This window comes from Gymnoscopelus braueri, assembly GCF_963280865.1.
Source record: "Gymnoscopelus braueri genome assembly, chromosome: 23".
NCBI lineage: Eukaryota > Metazoa > Chordata > Actinopteri > Myctophiformes > Myctophidae > Gymnoscopelus > Gymnoscopelus braueri.
Genome location: NC_137625.1, coordinates 41666625 through 41692549, shown reverse-complemented (window position 1 = coordinate 41692549; position 25925 = coordinate 41666625). Strand labels below are relative to the sequence as shown.

The window sequence follows — 25925 nt, the reverse complement described above, 5'->3', positions numbered from 1 at the left end:
GAGGTCCCCAGTCCAAATATGATTAATTTGGGGGGTCCCCAGTTCAAATATGATTATTTTGGGGGGCCACGGCCTGAAAAGTTTGGGAACCCTTGCTATTGGGTTATGGTAAAAAAGGATTTAAAAAAAAGGTAAATATGGCATACTGTATGTATGAAATTACTAAAATGAAAACTTTTGATGTCTTCAATACTCATGTGTATGTCCTAGTCGCTTCTTTTGGGCTTGTTTTCATGGACCTGGTTGCTTATTTTGCGCGCATAATCTGGCAACACTGGCCCCAGGGCATGTGGTGTAGTGTGTGTGAGTGTGAGTGTGAGTCCTACCTCTCCGTATCCACACACCACAACTTGCTTGCCTCCAAACATCACGTCGGTGGTTCTCTTCAGTCTGTGGGAGGAGAGGATAGAGACAGAGTTCATTTAACCAATTCAATCCGGGAACACATCCGTGTCATTTCAGATTTTAGCTACAGCTATTATTTTTATACTTTGGCTATTCAAAAATAGCAGATCTACAAGCTCATATGAGCGTTTCGAGCTTGTAGATCTGCTACTTTTGAGTGACGCTGTAGTATGGATAAAGTGGGGCGTTAATTTACGAAAAAACACAAAAAGTCAAAATGTGGGTATAAGAAGTCATGGCATCACAGCGCGGTTCACTGAGGTGTTGTGGTGGATAAGAGACGGGACTTACCCGTCCAGGATGGACTCTCTACAGCAGTACAGGTTGTCAAACTTCTGTTTGGTCACAGAATCGTTGACGTTCATCGCTGGAACGCACAGTTTGCCTGCCTTGGACAGCTGGTACAGCCTGTGCACACGCACGCACACACACATGCACAACATTAGACATTAAAGCAGCGGTGGGCAACTTTGATGATGAGGGCCACTATATTTCCACAGTCACTCCAGAGGGCCCACATTGCATATACTGTCTCTCCGTATTTTAACTTTTTTCGCCATTCTGTCACGCAAAAGTAGCAAAAACAGCAGATCTACAAGCTCAAAACACGTCGCAGTGCGGCGCGTTTTGAGCTTGTAGATCGGCTATTTTTACTACTTTTGAATTGGAATCCAGAATTACTTTTTGCTATTTTTGAATTGGAATCCTGAAAAGTAACATTTTTATTTCATTTGAAATGCATTTACCGTAGTTATACTTATGTTAACTTTATGAACTTAAATACAAATACATTGGTCATAAAAAAGACAATAACATTTTTATAGTCATTAAGCTACTAATATAGACTGAAGTAATTAAAGCGGGTCATGTTTGCATGTTTGGAATTGTAACAGCTGAAATCAATAATATATCAGTATTCTGAAATTAACCTGCGGGCCGCATTAAGTGAAGGTGCCGCATGTGGCCCCCGGGCCGCCAGTTGCCCAAACCTTTGTTTTTGTAAAGTAGAAATCTTAACAGAAACTATTGTATATAATAATACAGTAATAATGCCATATCTTATACTGGACATGACAAGCCTAGTCCTATACTGATCACCACTAGGTGGCACCATTACCATATCAGACACCATTGCCAGATTGAAGAAACAAACATTTCACACTGCAAATCATGTGGCTTGGATAGTGTTTGTGGAGCCTGTGTTTTTGTGAATGTGTGGGACTAAGGTTTAAGACTACTTAAGACTCTGACATCTGTGTGTGTGTGTCTGTCTGTGTGTCTGTGTACATGTATCCGAACGTATGCGTGCCGTGCGTCCTACCTGTGCACCCCAGTAACACTCTCCTCTACGATGCCTTTGATCTTCTTGAACATGTTGGGGTATTTCTTATAGATCCAATGAGTCAGGTCTCCACCATCATCCAGGATCTGACAGAGAGAGAGAGACAGACAGACAGACAGAGAGAGAGATCCATTCATTAAAACCGGAAAGCATCTGTATCATTTTAGATTTTAGCCTTGGCTATTAAAAAATAGACAAATCTTCTCTTCTGGGGGTCCCTGGAACCAAACTTTTTCAGATGTGGCGGTCCACGGCCAAATATATATACATTTGGGGGACTAGTGATTTAGAAGGCTTGTGTAGAATGGGCCTCAGGTCTTAATGGGTTAATTCCAGGGTGGGGTCAACACTCATTTCTGTCTGCACGGGAAGTCTTTCTTCTTCACAGTTCAAATAAAGGAAGTCCTTTGCCATTAGGCCGTTTCCATATCATTCCTTCAACAGCATAATAACCTCGCCTGTTTTCACAAGCAGTGATTTCAGCAACACTGACATATTTAGGGTTTCTATTGGTTTCTATTAGTTCAGTGGTTCTCAAAGTTGGGGTCCAAAGACAAAGAATTGAATACACTGGCTCGGCCATTTTCAAAACATCTTTAAAAGAAATCTGAAAAATGTGGACACAAAACATTTTCAGATGCGGGTCCGTGGCCAAATACATATTCATTTGGGGGTCTGGATATGAAAACATTTGAGAACTGCTCAACTCAACCAGTTCAACTGGCAGAGCAAAACTTTGGGGTTCAATTCCCTCCGAGTGCCAATCCCCAGTAAAGGAAAAATAAATGTATAGTGGGTTTGGACAATAAACCAAAAGGTATCATAGTTCAAAGTTTATATCTTGTATATGGGTACGTAACCCGAAAACATATTTTATTCCGGTTCCTCCCACATTGTAGCAGCAGCAAGCAATAATAATAATAAACATAAAACAGGGGGGGGGGTGTTAAAGTTACATAGTGATGTATTGATGTATATTGAAGATTCTGACTTTCAAATGTACATATTTTTTGTTTTGATTGTATTGCTGTATTGTTGTATTGTGCTTTCTGCTTTGGCAATGTAAACGTATGTTTTCTCATGCCAATAAAGCCCTTTGAATTGAATTGAAATTGATGTAGTCCGGCCAAAGCAGTTCTTTTTGGGGTCGATAATCATAGAAACATTCTGGCATATCAGCCCAAGTCTATTGCATAGGGCATATGCACTTGTGTTGATGTACAACATGTGCATGGCATGCATGTGTTTGTGTGTACACAGCAAATTAAGTGTGTGTGTGTGTGTGTGCAAACAGCAAATTAAGTTGGACAAGGGTTATGGTGTCGCCCCACTCCGTTTGTTTGTGTCAAAGGTCAAGTTCACAATCAAGGTGTGTCACTGACTTGAGAACGGAAGGGTGTGTGTGAAGGTATGTGTGTGCGTGCTTGCGTGTGTATTCCTCTGTTTGTCTCATGGAAGCGGTAGCAGAACCAGTGTGTGTGTGTGTGTGTGTGTGTGTGTGTGTGTGTGTGTGATGTTGAGGTACCATGTTGGGCTGCCAGCCCTCCAGGTTGACACAGCGATCAATGCACCACCAGAAGTCATCCTCAGACTCTCCCTTCCACGCAAACACACTGAAACCTGCAGACGGAGAAAGAGACAGAACGTGAGACAAAGAGACACATTTATTAGGCCTGTCCCCGACTAAGGATTTCTATAGTCAAATTCGATTGGCCAAATGTTGTCTGTTTTTTTGTTGTTTTGTTTTTGCATTATTCGACTGAAGATTGGCAGTCGAATCAGTCTGATTCGACTGCCAATCTCTCAGTCGAATCATGCAAAAAATATGTTATGCAATAGAGCAGAGGTCTTCAACAGGGGGTCCGCGACCCCTAGGGGGTCCACGGAGGTACTGCAGGGGGTCCGTGAAATTGTTTGATTTAAAAAAAAAAAGTTTAAAAACTTTTTGTTAATCTTTTTATTCAAAAATGTCAATATGTCTTCAAACATAACATGACATATTTGAATAGCTTAGTAGCCTATTGAATGCACAATAACATGGTATGTTTATACATATTTTGTAGAGAAAGAAAAGGTCTTTTGCACACCTACTGGGACAACCTGTGGGTAGGAGCAGGCTCCAGGCAACCATTTGTTCATGTTTATACATATAAAACACAATTTTATACATAAATATACAATATATGTGGTGGCCTACCCCCTACCCTACGAGGTAGGGGGTCCCTGCTCCATCACCCCATCAGTTTGGGGGTCCCTGGTCTGAAAAGGTTGAAGACCCCTGCAATAGAGGAACATTCCATTTGGGCTGTAGGGGTGCTTAATGTCTGATTTAACATATACTTGCTTGGTTTCTCCCAATAAAACTCCACTCGACTGATTAGTTGACTATACAAATATTCGAGGTCAGGCCAAAAAAATGTATATATCAACGAATGAACGACTCAAGCATTATGCTATACTTAGTCACACAACAGTGTTGTGCAAGAGTAGTAAAAATAGGCGATCTACAAGCTCACAACATGATGCATCGTGACGTGTTGTGTGCTTGTAGATCTGCTATTTTCTCAATTAAATATTTTTCTTTTTTCACTTTTCACCTGCATCGATAATGAACCAGTTATTTTTTTATCATTATTATTATCAACTTTATATATAATCAATTAGCTGTTGCACCCCTAGATTAACATGTGAAGAAGAGGGGGACAAGGGTGGAGGTGAAGGGCGGGTGTGTGGCGGCAGGAAGGCCACCAGACCACCCAGTCGTACCTCCCTCAGCGAGGGCTGCTGCCACCTCGTTCTGGGTGGAGTAGATGTTACAGGCGGCCCACCTGCACTGAGCCCCCAACGCAGACAATGTCTCCATCAACACCTAGAGGAGAGAGAGGAGAGGCATTTAGTACACTGATGGCTGTACTGTATTAGCATAACAGTGTGTGGGGTGCATGCTCTACTTACAGCAGTCTGGGCGGTGATGTGGGTGCAGCCCACCACCTTAGCTCCCGCCAGGGGCTTCTCTCCCTGGGCTCGCTTTCTCAGAGCCATCAAGGCTGGCATCTCTGGAGGGGAGACACACAAGGTTTTAGAAATACAACGAATGACTATTTATATTTATATTCTTCCAGTTATTAAGTATTTCACTCATCCACCTAATTATACAGCTGTTGATGAGACTGATGCTCACGTTGTGTGTGTGTGTGTGTGTGTGTGTGTGTGTGTGTGTGTGTGTGTGTGTCTGTGTCTGTGTCTGTGTCTGTGTCTGTGTCTGTGTCTGTGTGTGTGTGTGTGTGTGTGTGTGGCCTGCAGGGGCAATTTGAAGCTGGCACTATTCCTCACAGTGTGACATCGCACTGATGTCACATTCAGAGACAAGGCATACGGAACAACAGGAAGTAAGCCAAGTCAGCAACACACAGCCCCCCCCCCCCCCAACCACACCACAATAATTAAACACTTAAACCCCCTATGGGTAACCGCGACACGATGCGTTGCGTCTGCTACTTTTGATGCTTTTGCGTCACCCTGTAGTATGATCAAGTAGGGCAGTGGTTCTCAAACTTTTTCATGTCAGGGACCCCCAAATTGACACTTCTTAGCCCACGGACCCCCATTTGCAAAGATATGCCAGGGACTCCCATAAGAGAAGATTTTTAAGGCTCTAGCAGTGATTCTCAACCATTTTAATTTCAAGGACCCCCAGTTTGACATGCATTAGGCCTAAGGACCCCAATTTAATGGCATTTCTATCTCTGGGACCCTAATTTATATTGTAAAATCTATGTCAATTTACAGACCCATAAGGGTCCATTTGATTCCTAACTATCTATCATTTAGCTGGGGACCCCCTGATACTCCCTCAGGGACCCCTGGGGGTCCCCGGACCCCACTTTGAGAACCAATGAAGTAGGGTATTAGTTTACAAAAAAACACAAAAAGTTAAGACATTGAGATAAGGGGTTTCTGCCTGACAGCGAAGATATGACATTTTTTAATTTAGTTTTACAAGAACACACACACACACACACAGACACACACAGACACACTGACCTTGCTCTGCGATTTCGATCTCCCTGCGTCCGAAGTCGGCCTGCTTGATGTTCTTGATGCAGAAGTCTCCGTTCCCCTTGGAGTTCTTCTGCTGCTTGTCTCGGGGAGATGTCTCATCGTCTGAACTGTCTGTGTACGATGCCGCTGCAAAACAACCACAGCGAAACGTTAGATAACGCGGTCAACTTCTGTAAGCGGTCAACGTTTCAAACAAAAAAGCCCGTCTTTGAGCTGTACCACAGTACAGCTCATTTTCATCTGAAACAATATTCCAGTAGATTTGGCTACAACAGTGGTTCTCAACCTTATTTATCGGTAGAATAAGTGGTGGGATAGGAATAGATCAGTGGTTCTCAACCTTTTTTTGAGCTCTGGATCACTTGCATATTTCAGTTAAATAATGCTATTGGCTTGATATAATTTGTTGCACGTAATATCGTGCAACTAATTAAATCAAGCCCTTAACACATTGACAGCCAGCATTAAAACATTGTTTTTCATCCCCATGCCAGGGTTTTTTACCTTATATTGACGATCCACGTTGAACCCACGGGAGCGCGGTGTGTACACAGATGTAAACAAAAGGGTGTCTGGGGGAGGGGGAGGGGGAAGGGGGGGGAGGGGGTCTCCTCTATCCACCAGAACAAATATTTTGTAACCGTGATCGGCCATTTTGTTGCTACCGGCCGTTGAATAAGGCTCGTTTTCACAAAAAAAATAAAAATAATTATGCGTTTTCCTACAACTGATAACATAGGAGTGGACTGAAGTGTCATTCTTTGGGACGACGTCACATCCTTCTCTTTTTTTAAAAGGAGGTTTTAAAACCTTTGCAGGTAATGTGTTAACAGTCATTATTTAATTTCAAGCTTTTTCTCCCACACTATTAATTCAAATATTTTCTTACATTTGATGGACTTATTGAAATATTATTTAAACATATTTTAATACAGAAAATAGCCGAAAGTATATTTTCGCAGCGCAACATGCTTCCATAGGAATCCAAAAGACTGAAATCATTTGTGGCGACTGAGAACTTGAATCCATGCGTCATACAATGGTTAATAAACTAAGCATTACCCAGAGAGCGACATAACAAGGGCAGGTACTGTACACCACGGGCTCAGTCATGTTTACAGAGTGATTGAGTGACAACCGCAGTGATATTAACCCATTTAGACAGAAACGCATCTGTGCGTCATTTTTTTATTTCTTTGGCTATTCAAAAATAGCAGATCTACAAGCTCATAGTGCGGCACAGAGTGCCGCGCTATGAGCTTGTAGATCTGCTGTTTTCGAAAAATCATGAACATTTGTGCAAATCTTTGAATATATAGGTTTTTTAAAGCGAACATTTGTAACTCAAATCTTTGCTTCTGGGGGGATTCTACAAATGTCTTATAAATCCTAACAGTTTTCTGAAAAAACGTACGTTGCTATAATATCAGCGGTTCTCAAACGTTTTCCTGCCAAGGACCCCCAAAATTATATGTATTTGGCCGCGGACCCCCATCTCAAAATATGTTGTTCCAGGGACCCCCAAGAAGCAAAGATTTTTCAAAAATACAAGCTCGTGGCGCGGCACTCAAGCTTGTAGATCTGCTATTTTTGAATAGCCAAAGTATAAAATAATAAAATAATGGTTTAGGTGGTTACACAGATGCGTTGCCGGTTTGAATGGGTTAACTAGTGGTCGATTGTGATGCGCAAATACGTCAGGAGAGTGGATTTGGCTAGAGGAGAGGCCTTTGGGGTCAATCAAATCAGTAGGGCTCATTATCCTGCAATCTGCCTCATTAGATTATGAGATAACTCATGTGCTAAGTTGACATTTTGGCCTGAGGTCGGTGCTAGAAGAACGGTCAGGGGGTCACTCAAATTGTTATGGTTCATACTGTGTGTAACACGATTGCGCTCGGCAAGTTTCATGGCAATCTGCCCATTACTTTTTGAGTTATCTTGAGGGCTAGTAGTGGACATTTTTGAGAAAAGGCTATTGGTTCAGTAAAACCAATAGTGGCCATCCTCTGGCGACTCGTGGCGAGCAAGGAGGTGAACAGCAAATCGCAGTCAGTTGTCTTCAATAGGGGTGCAATAGTTAATCGATTGATTTAATCGATTAAAAGAATGATTGATTAAATTATCAATTTTCTGGGGGGTGATTGATACACACTCATGCATTCAAACAGGGGTGTGGCCGTTCATTGAACTAACCGATTTAAACGATTATAAAACTAATCGATTACAAGAAAGTCAATTTTCAAAAATAGCTAATCGACAAGCTACCACTTGAGTTAGAATCAACTAGAATCAAATCAATTAATGATGATAATGTATAGTTAGCCTTATAGTTACACTAATTAAAAATAAGATACGAAATATATACATATATATTATTTAAAACAATAAAAGAAGACTTCAATTCTATCCTGGTCATCTGCACCTGGGCTGGCCATGTTTGCAGAATACCATTAGTAGAACAGCATTAACTGATTCACTGCCAATCACGTAGATCTACGCGAACCTATTTAAAGCCGCCACGTGCCAATCGCGTAGATCTACGTGAACTTTTTTTTCAATTTGACCCAAAGACCAAGGAGATATGATTTTTCGAAGATCTAGACTCCTATCCACTTCCTTGTTAACTTAAAACTTACAAATTCTGTATCTCGGCTCCTGAGTACCTTTTTTTTTCAATGAAAAACTCTGGCACTGGCTAAAAAAATATGAAAATACCTCTGGCAGTTAATGGGTTAAAGGGACTACACCATGAATTTTAACTTTTTCTTCTTTTTTGTGTGTTTTTGGTCTCCCCTACCCCTCTTCTATCCCCCAATATACCCCAGTTTGAACACTCAGGCTTTCACAGCAAATCTGGGGTTTTCTGTAAATTGGTCTCAAAACAGGCCAAACTGATTTGCACCCTGACGTGACGTCACGTAAGGGTACAATCCCTCCATCATGCTTGTGCCATCACCAGTAAATGGCCATATAAATAGGCTTGTTTGTGCGTATGTCCCGAGGGACTCCAACCGAACAGCTGTCCGTCTGTTCCCATTCCGTTTGTTTTACAAACCGGCGCCAGGGTTTGCAGAGACGGCAGCAGCCAACGCAGGTTAACTCATCATCCTGTTAATGGGGCTACGGGAAGAGCCATGGGCTGTGTGGGCCACCCTGACACAAAACATAAACTCTGAACCATGTTTAATAATGCTGCTTGTGGTTCATTTATACAAGCCTACTCTGATAAACAATACAGTATTTGGATGGGAGGGGAGGAGATGAGAGCCAGACCGATCGGTTTGGCCAATAGTCATTATTTGCCTATTGTTACGACATCAGTGTTGGCAATTATGCAGCCTAAATGTCCCGATTGTTTCAAGTTTAAAAAAATGTTCCGGTAGGAAACACAAAGGAGACTCTTTGTGTCTCCTACCGGAACCGCTGCCGGTCATCAAATTATTGGCTTAGGAATGCGATAAAAAAAGATATCCATGAATTCAAGTCTCCATGGGGTGACTAATCCATAGAAAAAAAGTATTTTTGTGGGTGAACTATCCATTTAAGTGGATACATTAAGTTGTTTGCGTATTAATGCAATGTGCTCAAACAGACACTTTAATCAAGTTTTGCACTTTTTGGTCAAATCATCGGTAATCAGTGGTCGAGGAGAGGAGAAGCCATGTAGAGCGTCTTTAACGCAATACAAATGTAACGAAAGGTTACATTTGTACACCAACAATTTTTACTGTGTACCGTCTCTGAGGGTGTGTGTGGGTCAAGGTTCTAGAAGGAAGTGTAGTAATAGCAGCATGTCATGGCAAACACGAAGCCTGATAAGTGTTAGCACTGATATGAGCAGGTAAACATGTGCCCACTCTCTCTGTGTGGTGTCTGTGTGACAAGCTTAGTCAGAGAGTGTGTGTGTGTGTGTACCAGAGCTGTAGCTGTCTGTGGAGGACTGAGAGATGGAGCGAGACAGCGAGCGGCGGCCAATCTTGGTAGGACGCTTGTTAAACTCCTGTTTCTGGTCAGCAAACTGGATCTGTTGAGACAAAGAGAGAGAGAGATCAGAATTCAATGTAAACACAGGAAACGGATTTAGCCTGTCCCCCCGCTCCAAAACAAGAAAATGGCGTGATAATATTAACTCTCTCAGTGCCAATGAAAAAAAAAAAATATTGCGAACTGTGCCAACTTTTTTTTTCTTTTTTTTAAAAGTAAAAAAAAAGTGCTTAGGAAGCGAGATACAGCCTTTTTCAGTTATAGGTTAAACAAAGAGTGGATGGAGCTGCAAATCTTCAGATAATGATATCTTGGGTTCTGAACACTTTTTTCAAAAAAAAATATTTTTTTTTTAAAAAACTCGGGATTTCTCGTTCTGGCACTGAGGGTATAACTCTAAAACTCGGGATAACTCGGGGTCTGGCACTGAGAGAGTTAATATAAAACAAATAATTTACATAAAAACATGTCATGGTATGTTATTTTTTTTACCCATTTAGACCGGAGTCCGGTTCTAAAAACGCCTTCTAAATCCTGACCTCAGTTTTCTGAATAACTTCAAATATTTATTCAAAAATTACAAAAGATCTACATTGCTATATACTGTACATAGCAACAACAACCCCAAAAGGGGTTCCCGGATTGAAAGGTATACACCATACATGGGGAACTGGCGGGGGGCCGCCAAGCCGAACTTGAAGATCGGCTATTTTTACTACCCATGGCCTTGTGTGACATAGAATGGCGAAGCACAGCATTAATTTACGAAAAATACAGAGATAAGAGGTTTCTGCCCGACAGTATATGCAATGTGGTCCTCTAATGACCTCACCATGGTGAGGTCAATAAATAAGAACTTAAAGTGCACTACGTTGGTTCCATTGATCAAAGCCAGATCAACAACACAATCCATTGATGGATCGTTGAAATAAACATGTTCTAAAAAATGCACCCCGTTTCGGCTGCTGTGTTAAGTGGTCGGACGGGTGGGTCCGTGTACACCTTTGAGACTTTCATGTGGGCCCTGATCCAGAAAAGGCGGGGGGAACCGCTGTGGCAGGGTGACACCAATCTTGCGACCGTCCAGACAAGAGTCACAAGGCTTTGAGCCCTTTACGTGTCATTGTTGGGTTTGTAAATGTCAGAAACAGATGGCTAATGTTCAGCCGGCACTTCTATTGTTATGAGTTCACGTCGACATGGCGAGATACGGCGCGCCAAAAACAACGGAAAAGCCATTATCAGCGTGTAATCAAGGCCGCACAACTCGCACTCGGCAGTTCATCCTGGGACGACAGGAGTGTGAGGAGAGTTAAATTAGGTCAGGTTCTATTAGGCTATGCGGGTCATTCATTGACCAGCTGTGTGTGCAAATTATTACGTATGCATTAACCGCCCGTGGCTTTGATCACCCCGCGCTGGTTTTCAGCGCAATAGTCATTATCATAAAATTAAGTACAGCGACTAAACTCTGTGTTTGTTTAATCGTGTCAAAAAAGTAGTTTGAATCAGTAACTCAGACGGAGAAGTTTAAAAAGACGCTGTAAAATGTGTGTTAATTTAACTCTGAGAGTGTACAAATGGAACGGAATGCACCAACGATGCAAGTCGGGAACGATTTAGAGTTTGAAGTCGGTTCGGTCGGACTTCTCTCGAGATACGTAAACTACAGACAGACAGACGGACAGACAGACAGACAGACACGGACAAAGTGCCGCGCTACAAGCTTGTAGATCTGCTATTTTTGAAAAATCATGAAAGTGTGTGCAAGTATTTGAATATGTACATTTTTAAAGCAAACATTTGTAACTCGAATTCTGGGGATCCCTGGAACAAACAAAATATTTTACAAATGTCCGCTTAAAAAAATATATACACACACACACAGGCAGTGTTGCCAGATTCTGTGAGAGAAACAAGCAACCAGGTCTAGGAAAACCAGCCCAAAAGAAGCGACTACGGGCCACATGAGCACTTTAACATATACATCAGCTATTTGAAAATAGCAAATCTACAAGCTCACAACGCGTCGCATCGCGACACGTTGTGAGCTTGTAGATCGGCTATTTTCAAATAAAATCTTGCAGGGAAATTATAAGCAGATCTGGCAACCCTGTATACGGGGCGCCCGCTGGCCTAGCGGTTCAGGCACATACCACATAGGCTGGTAATCCAGTCTTACAGCGTGTCGTGGGTTCGACTCCCTATCGGCCTTTGCTGTGTGTCACCCCCCCCCCATCTCTCCCCATTTCCTGTCAGCCTACTTTCCTCTCAAATAAAGGCAGAAAAAGACCCAAAAATATCTTAGAAAAAAAAGTGAAATGTGGGTGACAGCCCTGGTTGGGACAGTGGTGTGCAACACAACCATGTCGGTCACACAGGTGTCTGATGCCTCCAGAGAGGAGCAACGTTACGGCCCTGAGCCGTAGGATGGAGGATTGGACTTTACATTCAGAGATATGAAATGGGATTTTAAGTGGAGGGGAGAGAGACCTTGGTAAAACACTCAGGGAGTGAAGATTGGACTTTTCATTCAGAGATTAAATTGGATTTTAAGTGGGGGTGAAGAAAAGTGAGACAGAAAGATAGACAGACAGACAGACAGACAGAGAGGGAGACAGAGAGAGAGAGAGACACACAGAGATGGAGACAGAGAGAAGAGAGACACAGAGAGAGAGAGAGACACACACACACAGAGAGAGACACAGAGAGAGACAGAGAGAGAGAGAGAGAGAGGCAGACAGACAGAGAGGGAGACAGAGAGAGAGAGAGACACACAGAGATGGAGACAGAGAGAAGAGAGACAGAGAGAGAGAGAGACACACACACACACACACAGAGAGAGACACAGAGAGAGACAGAGAGAGAGAGAGAGAGGCAGACAGACAGAGAGGGAGACAGAGAGAGAGAGAGACACACACACACACACACACACACACACACACACACACAGAGAGAGAGAGACACAGAGAAAGACAGAGAGAGGCAGACAGAGAGGGAGACAGAAAGAGAAGAGAGAGTGCGAGACAAACAGACAGAGAGAGAGACAGAGAGGGAGGGAGATGAAGAGAAGAGAGAAAGAGAGACCTTGGTAAAACACTCAGGGAGTGATAATGCTTTATGAAACAGAACACGGTGTGTGTGTGTGTGTGTGTGTGTGTGTGTGTGTGTGTGTGTGTGTGTGTGTGTGTGTGTAAGTTGATGCCACAGAGCCGCCATAGTGAGTCAGCGATGTCTGTCGTGATCTTTCCTTTCATTAATATCCAGGACATGAACGTACGCGTGCACACGCACGCACACACACACACACACACACACACACACACACCAGTGCTCCAGCTAATGACAGAGAAGGGAACCGCTGTCCAATGGCAGGAAGCGTTACAACACAAAGAGGTCGTGTAAGGATACACGTACAGTATGTTAAAGCTACCCTCCGTAATGTTCATGTTCCACGAGGGATTAAAACCTTTTAAAAAAGAAACATTTTAAGACATTTTTATTTTTGATCAAATCAAAGCATAAATTCATTGTTTAATAAAAAAAAATCAATGTATCTTCAAGTAATGTTATTTAAAGCACAATAAACTGTTGAAATCACCAGCTCTCTAACTCCCACAAGTCTGATTTCAGCAAATAAAGACAAAAGATAATGTTTTATCGTTCAATTGAGTCATTAAGTAAGATCAGAGAAAACATGACATTACAGAGGTCAATTAATACCATGATAAGACTTCAAAGTCATATCACCCAGCTCTACCTTGAGGTATAATAATTAATCGTTATCCCAGAAGGGAGGACTTCAATGGTCGCTGCAATTATTATGGTCCTTCCTTGTAGTTTTACCTCACTGTATAGTTGCACCCAGTGTCCACGTGATGCTGGGTAACTACTTAAAAGGGCAAGACCACTTTGGTAGAGGTTTGGGTTGTGTATTTACCTTGCCATGATGTAACTCCAAAGGTGGGCAAGAAATCAAAGATAATTGCTCCATTGATAGATCATTCAAAATATGCTCCTCATTGACTTACATTGTACGTTAAAACAGCTCTCAAAGTCACTCTTTTAGCACATAAACAAACGCAAACTAAGTTGATTCAGACAATATAGAACATCACCAAACCCAGAACTGTTTTTTGTGTCAACTTCCTGCTGATTTTACTATTTGAAGATCCAGATCCATACTCGCGCGCATATGTGTGAGTATGTGCGTGCGATTGAAGGGTTTGTTTGGGTGTGTTATGGATCTGAAAGATTAACAGGGACTCTCTCATTCTCTCTCCTCTACTTTTTCTCTGATCCAGACCAAACTGGCCGAGCCATGCGCCTGTGGACACAATGCCACAAATTGTTTTCCTTCCTTTCACCCCCCCCCCCCCCCCCTCCCCCACCCATTCTCTCTTTGGGCTGGTTTAATTGTTGACTGTTCCACAGCTCGGAGGCCTCTGGGGTGGCTGGTATCAGGACTAGAAGTACCAGTTGGAATGATACAGAGGTTGTAGCATTAGGAAGTATTGAAAAGGCTCTACATAAAAAAAAAATATATACAATATATATACAAACAAATGAACAATCAAACAATTGCACTGCGCGCTCGGGTGGTCCCAGCCCACCACCACGGAGGTTGTGGGTTCGAATCCACCGTGGTGCATCCGGCTTTGTCGAGCGTCTACACGAACACAATTGGCCCGTGTTTGGGGGAGGGAAGCCGGGCGGGGAGGAGGGTGATATTGGTCATTGCACGTACTCCTACGGGCTGGGGCGGCACCTGTCAGCGGGGAGTGTTGGGCGGGAGGAGTAGGACGAAGGCTCTACGTCCTCCTGGTGGGGGCTCCTCACTGGCAGGTGAGTCAGTAGGATACGACCGCAATGACAACACAGAAATGTGTGTGGGGAGGAATCAATTGGCACAATGACTAAATTGGGGAGAAAGGGGTAAAAAAAAGAATTGGCTACTAAAAAATAAAAAAATCCAATGACGAAATAAGTGGAGTGGGACTTCATTTACTCATTTTGACAACTAAAGTGTCAAAAGGAAAGACTGTATTGATTAAAAAGCTTACAGAACTGTTATGGGTACAAGCAACACATCCTGCTAAATGGCTTGAGTCTACACAGTAAAGTCCTCTGAGAGAACTCTCTCTCTCAGAGTTACAGTCTGGATATGATGGGCTGTGCAGACAATGGGTGGAGGAGTAGACCCAGCATGGTGAGAAGTCGTGAGTCACTCAGAGAGTCATCCCTTACCACCATTTGCCTCAGCAAACTTAAAGGGATACTTCACTTTCACATAAAATAAACATTAAAAATATATATTAAAAAAAATGAAATAAGTTATGGCAAAATAAAGGCCCCCTCACACATTAGTAGGACACTCTAATGCGTGAGGGGGCCATGAATTTTCCATTACTTTTTTCATTTATTTTTAAAATATTTTTTAAATGTTTCCCCGACCCGAAAGTGAAGTATCCCTTTAAGCACATTAACTCATTTACTGCCAATGACGAGATGTCTCTTATTTTTTCTCCAAGGCTCACACCGCCAATGACAAGATTTTCAGTGGGTTTACGATAGAGGGCGCTCTTCCGCAGCCTGTGAATGACCCCAGGATCACCCAAGAAGAGTACACGCAGAAATCACATGATCACAACAAAATGAAGCTGGTTTCTTTAATGTTATAGGATTTATAAAAGTATTTTTTTCTCTGCTTTCTGTTGCTTTTTGGCAAAAACAAGCCACATTCAACTGGCCATTAACTATGGAATGGATTATCCCGACAACACGCTTTTTTCCCCCCCGATTCTCCGAGACCCCCCTACGTCTTTTGAGGTGATCGCCGGGTCGATCGATGTGGAAAACGATTTTGCTAATTCGCTGGCAAGGGCAGCTATAGACCATGATTTAACTCTGGCAGTTAAAGAGTTAACACTGGTGTCCCAATTTTGTAGTTAAAAACTGTTCTTTTTTTTTTCTTTTTTTTGGCAGGCTAGTAAACAACGCCAGCTGCAGCTAATACAAATTAATAATAGGTGTATTAGATGTAGGTGTGCCCACAGCAATAGGTGTGGCAATGTGCAAGCATAGGCAGTAGTCAACAGGTGTGTGGGGGTCTGACTGACTGGAATAAGAAAGGAAAACACTCACTGTGTTGGGCTCCAGTGTCAAAGTTTAATGTATTGCAACCACAAAGTGCCTGTGATACACATGCACTTTGTGGGTCCAATTCCAGTGTTCTAACCCATTTAGACCGGGAACGCATCTGTGTCATTTTAGATTTGAGCTATAACCATTATGTTATACTTTTGGCTATTCAAAAAATAGCAGATCTACAAGCTCGTAGCGCGGCACTGTAGATCTGCTATTTTTGAAAAATCGTGAAAGTGTGCAATCATGTGCAAATCTTTAGTTTTCTGAAAAACGTATGTTGCTATAATAGTGGTTCTCAAACGTTTTCATGTCAAGGATCACCCAAAAGTATATGTTTTTGGCCGCCAACGACCATAAAAATATGTTGTTCCAGGGACCTCCGCCCTCCCCCCCCCCCGAAAAGCAAAGACTTGAGTTAAAGATGTTGTTTAAAAAAATACGTATTCAAAGATTTTTTGCAAAGCTTTGAATATATACATATTTTTAAAGCAAACATTTGTAACTCAAATCGGTGCTTCTGGGGGGTCCCTGGAACAAAATATTTTACAAATGTTTGCTTTAAAAAAGATATATTCAAAGATTTGCACTCATGTTCACGAAAAAAAAAAAAGCTGATCTACAAGCTCATAGCGCGGCACCGATCTGCTATTTTTTTTAAAGCCAAAGAAATCTAAAATGACACAGACGCGTTCTCGGTCTTAATGGGTTTAGGTTAACAGACGATATTACTATGAAATCGATTAATGCATTATTCTCTAGCAAGCATAACAGGCAGACATTTAGCTGAACTCTAACCTCGTCATGAGTCAGAAAGACCCCCTCCCGGCCCCTTCCCAAACACAACAAAGTTACTGTGGTGGTGAACTTTGTAGGCCAAAACACACTGAATGAAATTCCAACTGTCCCCTGTGATGAGCCATAAGTAAGCCTATATTTAGGAGAGAGGTGGTGGTCAGTAGTGTCGTGGGGTCAGTGTGCTAGCTGTGCGTCTAGACCAGATGCAGGTAGGACAGATGAAGGGCTTGGAGGAGGCTCATAGAGACGATGATTGAGGGTCATTTTTGGAGCTCGGGGAATGGAAGGCCTTACTGTACGGACCTGATTTTAGAGAGCATGTAACATAACTGCAGGTTAGCTCGAGCCCTGGGACAGAGGGCATAGCCTCGGGCTGGGCAATGTGACTTCAAGTCAATAGCACTGATTATTTCAAACTTTTGCCCTCCATTAACATTAATTAACACATTCACTGCCAGGGGTCTTCTAAAACAGGCTGCAGCCTGTTTAATTAAAACATTATATATTTTTTAACCCTTTAACACTTGCGTGACTAAGCCATCAATCTGACCGATTTTGAGAATTTAAAGTGGATTATCTTCTCTCATGAAGCTCTGAGAAAGTTCCCTTTTCATGACTTTTCCTAACTATTTGTTTCAAATCTCCGTTTTTTTTCTTCTTCTGAAACGTATTATGCATGTCCTTTTGTAAATGATTTTTTATTAAGTAAATACTTATATAGAAAGATCTAACCAGGGACTGGGGTTGCAAAGTAGCCTCGGCTATAAACCCCATTCATGCCTCACTGTTTTATCAGGGCACAACGACGCATGCAGTAACATTTTCATAGACCTGACTGCTTATTTCTCTCGCAAAATTTGGCAACCCTCTTCACTGCAAAGCGGTGGAAAAAGATAGGATTTACAAGCATACAGCTTGTCACGCAGCAACTGTTTTATGCTTGAAGATCAGATAGTTTGCGCAGGATTGAGCACATGTGTGAAGCATACCGATGTGTTCGCTAAAGATCGTGCCGTTTTCTAATGCTGTGCCAACAGATCTGATCTACAAGCATAGGGCTCGTCAAGCAGCGACTGTTTTATGTTTGTAGATCAGATATTTAGCGCAGGAGTAGAGCAGGAATGAGCACATTTGTGGAACATAGCGATGTGTTCACTTTACGCTGACAGGGAGGAGGAGAGGAGACGCGTTTGTCAGCGACGTGGACAGCTGATAGAATGAGAGCTTTACGCTCAGACAATAATATGAATATTATTATTATGAATAATAATAATATTGGTTTGTCAAGAGATATCCATGTGTTTTGGACAATGGAGATAGTCACGTAATTAGACAGTGGCTTCAGCGTTCATATAGGCTCCATGTTTCACTGAAGAGTTTAATGTGACGCTACAGATCGCGCTGTTTTATACGCTTTTTTTAATAAAGATTTCACATACAGAATCTGCAGTTACCATTACAAGTTAGCCTATTTTATATTGTTTCTGCCTGCCTACAACAACATATGTGAGTGAGCTCACTGACTGAGCAGGGTGCAATTGAAATGTTAATAGCTATTTAGAAGACAATGGAACCCCCACTGCGTGGGAGAGAAGGTGTGAGCTCGTCTGGAGCACAGAGGGGAGACAGTGACCAATAGAATAGCCTGATTTGGGGATCAAAAAGACCGTTTTTGATCCCCAAATCAGGCAGTGTGTGGGATAATGAAACCCCAGTCATGCTAGTGTTAAGACCTGGAACGCATCTGTGTCATTATTAGATTTGAGCTAAAAAGCATTATTTTACACTTTGGCTATTCAAAAATAGCAGATCTACAAGTTCATAGCGCGGCACCGAGTGCCGCGCTATGAACTTGTAGATCTGCTATTTTTGAGAAATCGTGAAAATGTGTGCAAATCTTTGAATATATATTTTTTCAAGCGAACATTTTTTCTTTGCTTCCGGGGGTCCCTGGAACAAAATATTTTGAGATGAGGGTCCGCAGCCAAATAAATATAATTTTGGGGGTCCTTGATATGGAAAAAGATTTAGCACCACTGATATAGAAACATAATTTTTTTCAGAATACTGTTGGGATTTAGGAGACATGTAGAATCGGCTTCGGGTCTTAAAGGGTTAAAGACGTTTTAAAATGTCTTTGGCAGCTCTACAAGCTCGCAACGCGCTGTGAGCGTGTAGATCAAACTGTTTGTTGTACAATGGTGGTATTCAAAACATAACTAAGTGTATAATACAGGGTTTTGATGTATGTTGTGGCCCTAGCATAGCCAGACAGAATGACCGCACACTGGGAACAGAAACACACGTACAGTATATTTATACACACACACACACACAATAGCTGCTTTGTTGGTACTCATGCAGCAAGTGAAATCTCTGGGTTTTTAGGATCATAGTGCACGCATTAGTAAGCGATCTGAAGAGCAAGTGAGCTAATAAGAGAACAACTTAACCCTTTAAGACCGGGAGAGCATCTGTCATTTTAGATTTGAACCACTTTAACCATTATCTTATACTTTTTAAATCGTGAAAGTTTGTGCAAATCTTTGAATGTATAGGTTTTTCATAGTGATGATTTTTAACTCAAATCTTTGCTTCTGGGGGATTTTATAAATGTCTTCTAAATCCTAACAGTTTTTTGAGTGGTGCTAGCCACTCCAATGACTGACTTTGTCTGGGTGTGTGTGTGTCTGTGTGTCCGTATGAGCACGGCCTCTCTGTATGTTTGAGCACAGCCTCAACAGCTGCGGCTGATTGCAACACAAAGATGCAACCATACAGGTACTGGTACTGGTACAGTACAGTACAGACCGTACAGTACCGTACAGTACAGTACCGTACAGGTAGAGTACAGTACGGTACAGTACAGTACAGTACAGTACAGACCGTACAGTACAGGTACAGTACAGGTACAGTACAGTACAGCACGTACAGTACATACAGTACAGTAAAGTAAAGTACAGTACAGTACAGACCGTACAGTACAGTACAATACAGTACAGTACAGACCGTACAGTACAGGTAGAGGTACAGTACAGACCGTACAGTACAGGTACAGGTCAGTACAGTACAGACCGTACAGTACAGTACAGTACAGTCTGTACAGTACAGGTCGTACAGTACAGTACAGTACAGTACAGTACGTACAGTACAGATGTTAAAATGAGTAAAAACACGTACAAATCTGTACAAACATTTTAAAGTACTTAAAATGAGTAAAAATACATTGAAGTCATCAAAGTCTGTAAAAAGTAACTAATGAAATGAACTCATGAAAGGTACCACTCTCTTCACACTGGGTGTGATTTTTTTTTAAAGAAAAACATATGTTGCTATAATATCAGTGTTTCTCAAACTTTTTCCAGGAGGGGCGAAATCCCAAAACGGCGGTGGCGCCCGCCACGCCTCCACGCCTCCGCCGTGCCATGCGACTGACTGCCACTGACAGCCGCTGACTGCCGCTGCTGACTGCCACTGACTGCCACTGACTGCCACTGACTGCCACTGACTGCCACTGACTGCCACTGACAGCCACTGACTGCCACTGACTGCCACTGACCGCCATGGACCCGCCACGCCCCACCACGGACCCACCACTGACAGCCACTGACCACCACGACCCGCAAAAACCCGCCACAGACCCGCCACTGACCTGTGGCATATTTTGCGTTGAGATTTCATCAGGCCAGATCTCTGTAAATTTTACTTGAATTCTTATAATTTTAATGTTTCTATGATCTGTCAAGTTTATATTTTCCGGTGTATCTGTCATGAATTTATTATAATTTATTTTATAATTTATTATAATGTCAAACGATATCAAGCCGGAGTTTTCCGTGCGTAATTACGCACGTGGTCTGCTCTTTTTTTCCCCTCTACACACACACACACACACACACACACACACACACACACACACACACACCCCCTATCTATCTATCTATCTATCTATCTATCTATCTGTGGTGTGTTCTAGATTTTTTTGGAGGGTATACTATAACTATTCCCCCCCTAGTTCCTCCCACACGTACGGCACGGCGTATAATTAATTAATGTAAAATAATTTTCTAATGAAGTTTCTAATGTTAATCACCCTGTAACTCAACCACTTTGGAGCTGCTTTTAGCCTTAGATGCAGTTTCAATTATTTGTATTACCATAGAAGTGCAGGGATTGTTATAAATAAATGCTGGTTAGGCTTATCAGATATAATAGCAGTGTTAACAGCAAGCATTCCTGTATCTATTACAGGGTGGGTGGTCCGTCCGTCCGTCCGTCCGTCCGTCCATCAATCTATCTGCACGCAGCACGCACATCTGAATATATGTCTTTCTGTCCATCTATCTATCTATATGCAGGCAGCATGCACATCTGAATATGATTTCAACGGATTCAATCATTATTATCCTGACAAACAGTGAATCATTGACGGACAGAGAGTCAATCGAAAGTCCGCGCATATAGTCAATAAGATGGTTATTATTATTCATATTATTATTATTATGACAAACAGTGAATGTCTGACGGACAGAAAGCCTTCTTGAATGATGCCCCGTTGAAATTATATCAAAACGAAATCATATAATGCTTGTATAACGTCCCATGTGTATTGTATTATAATCATTATCATCATAATAATCAAAATATTAACCAAACAGACATGTGTGGCACGCATGTGTCATGCGCAATTACACGTCACTGCAACCATCATATAACAAATAACATAGCAGGCACAGTGACAACTGGATCAACTGGATCAAGCCGTTATTTTTACCCGTTATTTTTACCTAATCAGATGAGAGAGAGAGGTGTGCGCTTCTTATGGTATAAGACCTATACAGCGACTGGACTGACATGACCTTTTAACACTGACAACTTTCCTACTCATTCCTGTGTGCATCTTTGACCAACCAACCACACCCCATTTACAGAAGGAATAGCATATATATAGATATACCATATAGCATATATGTCTGTTATTGAGCTGGCCAGTAAACTCTATTTGTCTTGGACTTGGTGACGGTGTTGTGATCATTCTATTTGACAACCCAGGACGAATTCCATTGAAATAGCCCAAACACCAGCCACCTTCATCAGATAAATACTAATGTTAAAATACTACCTATTTGAAGGTACACTGCTACACTCTTTTTGTAATGATCGCGAATGAACTGTCCATGGACCTGGACCATGACATGTATTTGGGCCGATGTGCGTCGAAATGGATTGTTTAGCAATTTAATGACAATAATAATAATAATAATAATAATAATAAAAATAATAAATACAGCTGCAAGCAGCAATAAGCGGTTTCGAGGGATAAGGCAGAGACAGGAAGAGGCAGGCAGACAGGAAGACAGTGAGAGAGAGACAGACAGGTAGACAGACAGACAGGCAGACAGTGAGAGAGAGACAGACAGGCAGACAGTGAGAGAGAGACAGACAGGCAGACAGACAGACAGGCAGACAGTGAGAGAGAGACAGACAGGCAGACAGACAGACAGACAGGCAGACAGTGAGAGAGAGACAGACAGGCAGACAGACAGTGAGAGAGAGAGAGAGACAGACAGACAGACAGACAGACAGACAGGCAGGCAGGCAGGCAGGCAGGCAGGCAGGCAGGCAGGCAGGCAGGCAGGCAGGCAGGCAGGCAGACAGACAGACAGACAGTGAGAGAGAGGCAGACAGGCAGACAGACAGACAGGCAGACAGTGAGAGAGACAGACAGACAGACAGACAGACAGACAGTGAGAGAGAGAGAGACAGACAGACAGACAGACAGACAGACAGACAGACAGACAGTGAGAGAGAGGCAGACAGACAGACAGACAGGCAGACAGTGAGAGAGAGGCAGACAGACAGACAGACAGACAGACAGACAGACACACAGGCAGACAGTGAGAGAGAGGCAGACAGACAGACAGACAGACAGACAGACAGACAGACAGACAGAGAGAGAGAGGCAGACAGACAGACAGACAGGCAGACAGTGAGAGAGAGGCAGACAGACAGACAGACAGACAGACAGACAGACAGACAGACAGACAGACAGACAGGCAGACAGTGAGAGAGAGGCAGACAGACAGACAGACAGACAGACAGACAGACAGGCACACAGACAGACAGACAGACAGTGACAGAGTGAGAGAGAGGCAGACAGACAGACAGACAGACAGACAGACAGACAGACAGACAGACAGACAGGCAGTGACAGAGTGAGAGAGAGGCAGACAGACAGACAGACAGTGACAGAGTGAGAGAGAGAGAGACAGACAGACAGACAGACAGACAGACAGACAGACAGACAGACAGACAGACAGTGACAGAGTGAGAGAGAGGCACACAGACAGACAGACAGACAGACAGACAGACAGTGACAGAGTGAGAGAGAGGCAGACAGACAGACAGACAGACAGACAGACAGACAGACAGAGTGAGAGAGAGGCAGACAGACAGACAGACAGACAGACAGACAGACAGACAGACAGACAGGACGGACAGACAGTGACAGAGTGAGAGAGAGGCAGTGACAGAGTGAGAGAGATGCAGTGACAGAGTGAGAAGAAGTGAACATGCATTATTTAACAAAGTCATGTATTTTGTTCAGTAAATTATATTTGGACTGGTTAAATTGGGGTTTGAACCAGGGACCTACAGACTTGCGGGTAGACAGTGTAAAGGATAAGGATAATTCCTTTAACAGGTCCGTTCATGAAAGTCCTTGCGGTCTTGTTTCCAATGAGGGCCTGTGAGCAATTAGGGGTTAAGAGTCTTGCTCAGGGACAAATTTCATTTCATCGACATATTTGCTGGCCTGGCCTGGAATCGTACCTGGGGCAACCTAGGCGGGCTCACTAACCACTCAGCTATGGCCGCAGTACTGACAGAGCCATTGGATAGACAGAATTGGATTTCATATGTGGTAAGTTATCATACAGCTAAAATGATAAGAATTCAAGTAAAATTGACAAAGATCTGGCCTGATGAAATCTCAACTGCTCTCTCTCAATGTGCAAAATATGCCACAGGTCAGTGGCGGGTCAGTGGCGGGTCTGTGGCGGGTCGTGGTGGTCAGTGGCTGTCAGTGGCTGTCAGTGGCAGTCAGTGGCAGTCAGTGGCAGTCAGTGGCAGTCAGTGGCAGTCAGTGGCTGTCAGTGGCAGTCAGTGGCAGTCAGTGGCTGTCAGTGGCTGTCAGTGGCTGTCAGTGGCAGTCAGTGGCTGTCAGTGGCTGTCAGTGGCGGTCGTTCCGCCGTGGCGGTCGCGTCTCCGCCGCGGCGGGTGCGGCAGAGGGGCGGCGGGTGCGGCAGAGGCGCGGCGGGTGCGGCGGAGGCAAGGCGGGGTGCGGCGGAGGCAAGGCGGGGTGCGGCGGAGGCAAGGCGGGCGCGTCTCTGCCGCAGCGGGTGCGGCGGAGGCGTGGCGGGGTCACGGCGGCCGCCACTGCCGCTTTGGGATCCTGCTGTCTCGGATATGCATTTCTCCGGACCCCCCCCCCCCCCCCATCTCAAAATATTTTGTTCCAGGTACCCCCAGAAGCAAAGATTTGAGTTAAAAATGTATATTTATATTCAAAGATTTTCACACATTGTCAAAATTAGTTTTTCCAAAAATAGCAGAAGCTCATAGCTTGTAGATCTGCTATTTTTTGAATAGCCAAAGAAATCTAAAGTGACACAGACGTGTTCCCGGTCTAAATGGGTTAAGAAAGCTTCTTTTTTTTCTTTTTTTTTACAGAAGGAGCATCTCTTGACCAATATGAGGTCCTCTTCTTTCCTGCAAGCCTGTTCCAATTCTAATGCCCTCCTGATAATGTGAGGCTCTTTGGCTGAATGGTACCAAATGTGGGGTCCATTTGTACACTCTTCTGAGTTAGATGGACACTATGGACTGCTGGCTTGTGGCGCAAAGATCAGAAAATTATTTGAGGATCCACAACCAAATCCCATGTCTTTAAGAACACACACACACACACACACACACACACATTTGAATACTTTTATTTGGATCTACATAAATACAGTAGCATACAAGATCCAAACATTTTTTGAAGAGGGTTTCAAATGAAGGCATGGCTAGACACCGTATGCAATATATTTAAAACACAGTGGGATAATATGCATGCAGAGCAGTGATTATAATTTAACACCACACACACACACACACACACACACACACACTAATCAAATCAGATGAGGTCAAACGACAGGAGATATAGCATTGCGTGTGACCTCTTCTATGCCTTCTACATGAATGCACACACACACAAGTCAACAAGAGTGCGAAAGAGATTTAGAGATGACAAATAGGCACAGATGTGGTGAGAAATGGGATGAGACATAATACGTTCGGTACTTTAGAGAGTACATAATGCATTGCATTATCACTCCCTGAGTATTTTACCAAGGTCTCTTTCTCTCTCTCTCCGTCTCTCTCTCTCTACACCCCCACTTCAAATCCCATTTAATGTCTGAATGAAAAGTCCAATCAACAGATAATCACATAACGTTGCTGTCCGGTGGAAACCTTGTACTTTATGACGAAAACCCTTACTTTTCAGGATATATACAAAAATAACCAGTGGATCCAAAGTTGTTATTTAGTAGTCACAAGCAATTGTTCACACTTTAATGTTTCAATCAAGAATCAATCATTATAAAACCCTCAGATACACTAAACGACTTTCACTTTCCAAAAATGACAAAAACAACAAACATAGCAGATGTGCAAGCTCACAACGCGTCGCGATGTGATGCGTGGTGAGCTTGTAGATCGGCTATTTTCAAATAGCCTATGTATAAAACTAGAAGTTCTGCCCGCTACGCGGGCAGAACGTCTAGTGCCCCCCCCAACCCCCCCAAAGAAAATAGTGTTTGGGGGTACAAAATCATGGGATAAAAAAATAAAATAAAAAAGCCAGAGCGTCCGCCCCCCCCCCCCCCCCACCCTTGGGTCTCCAGGCCGTGACCTACAGACACGGCGAAGGAAAACTGTAAAGCCACAGCCACACATGCAAGATGTTGCACATGAACTCTGCAGCCGCACTGAGGCGCTCCAACACAAACACACAAACATGACAAACAAATTACGTCCGGGCAAAAATAAGCGAGGGCTCGCTTATTTTGGGGTTAAAAAATCGTGGGATAAAAATGTCCCCCAAAAAAGTTTTTACATTTTTTTAAATAATTTTACT

At 43.0% G+C, this 25925-nt stretch overlaps 1 protein-coding gene across 3 annotated transcripts in view; it reads right to left on the bottom strand.

Annotated features, from left to right (window-relative positions):
- ahcyl2b (adenosylhomocysteinase like 2b) overlaps positions 1-25925 on the bottom strand; it is a gene marked incomplete at its 3' end in the record, with an annotated part of 89522 nt that overhangs the window by 13571 nt on the left and 50026 nt on the right. For 2 of the 3 annotated variants that reach the window (XM_080420780.1, XM_080420781.1), the window contains exons 2-9: positions 9728-9836; positions 5792-5935; positions 4703-4803; positions 4514-4616; positions 3273-3367; positions 1727-1833; positions 697-813; positions 327-390 (exon numbers count right to left, since the gene is read on the bottom strand). In XM_080420780.1, coding sequence (XP_080276906.1) covers positions 327-390; positions 697-813; positions 1727-1833; positions 3273-3367; positions 4514-4616; positions 4703-4803; positions 5792-5935; positions 9728-9836 — 840 coding nt within the window. The remainder of the gene's footprint in view (positions 1-326; positions 391-696; positions 814-1726; positions 1834-3272; positions 3368-4513; positions 4617-4702; positions 4804-5791; positions 5936-9727; positions 9837-25925) is intronic. The other variant, XM_080420782.1, reaches the window with a different exon arrangement.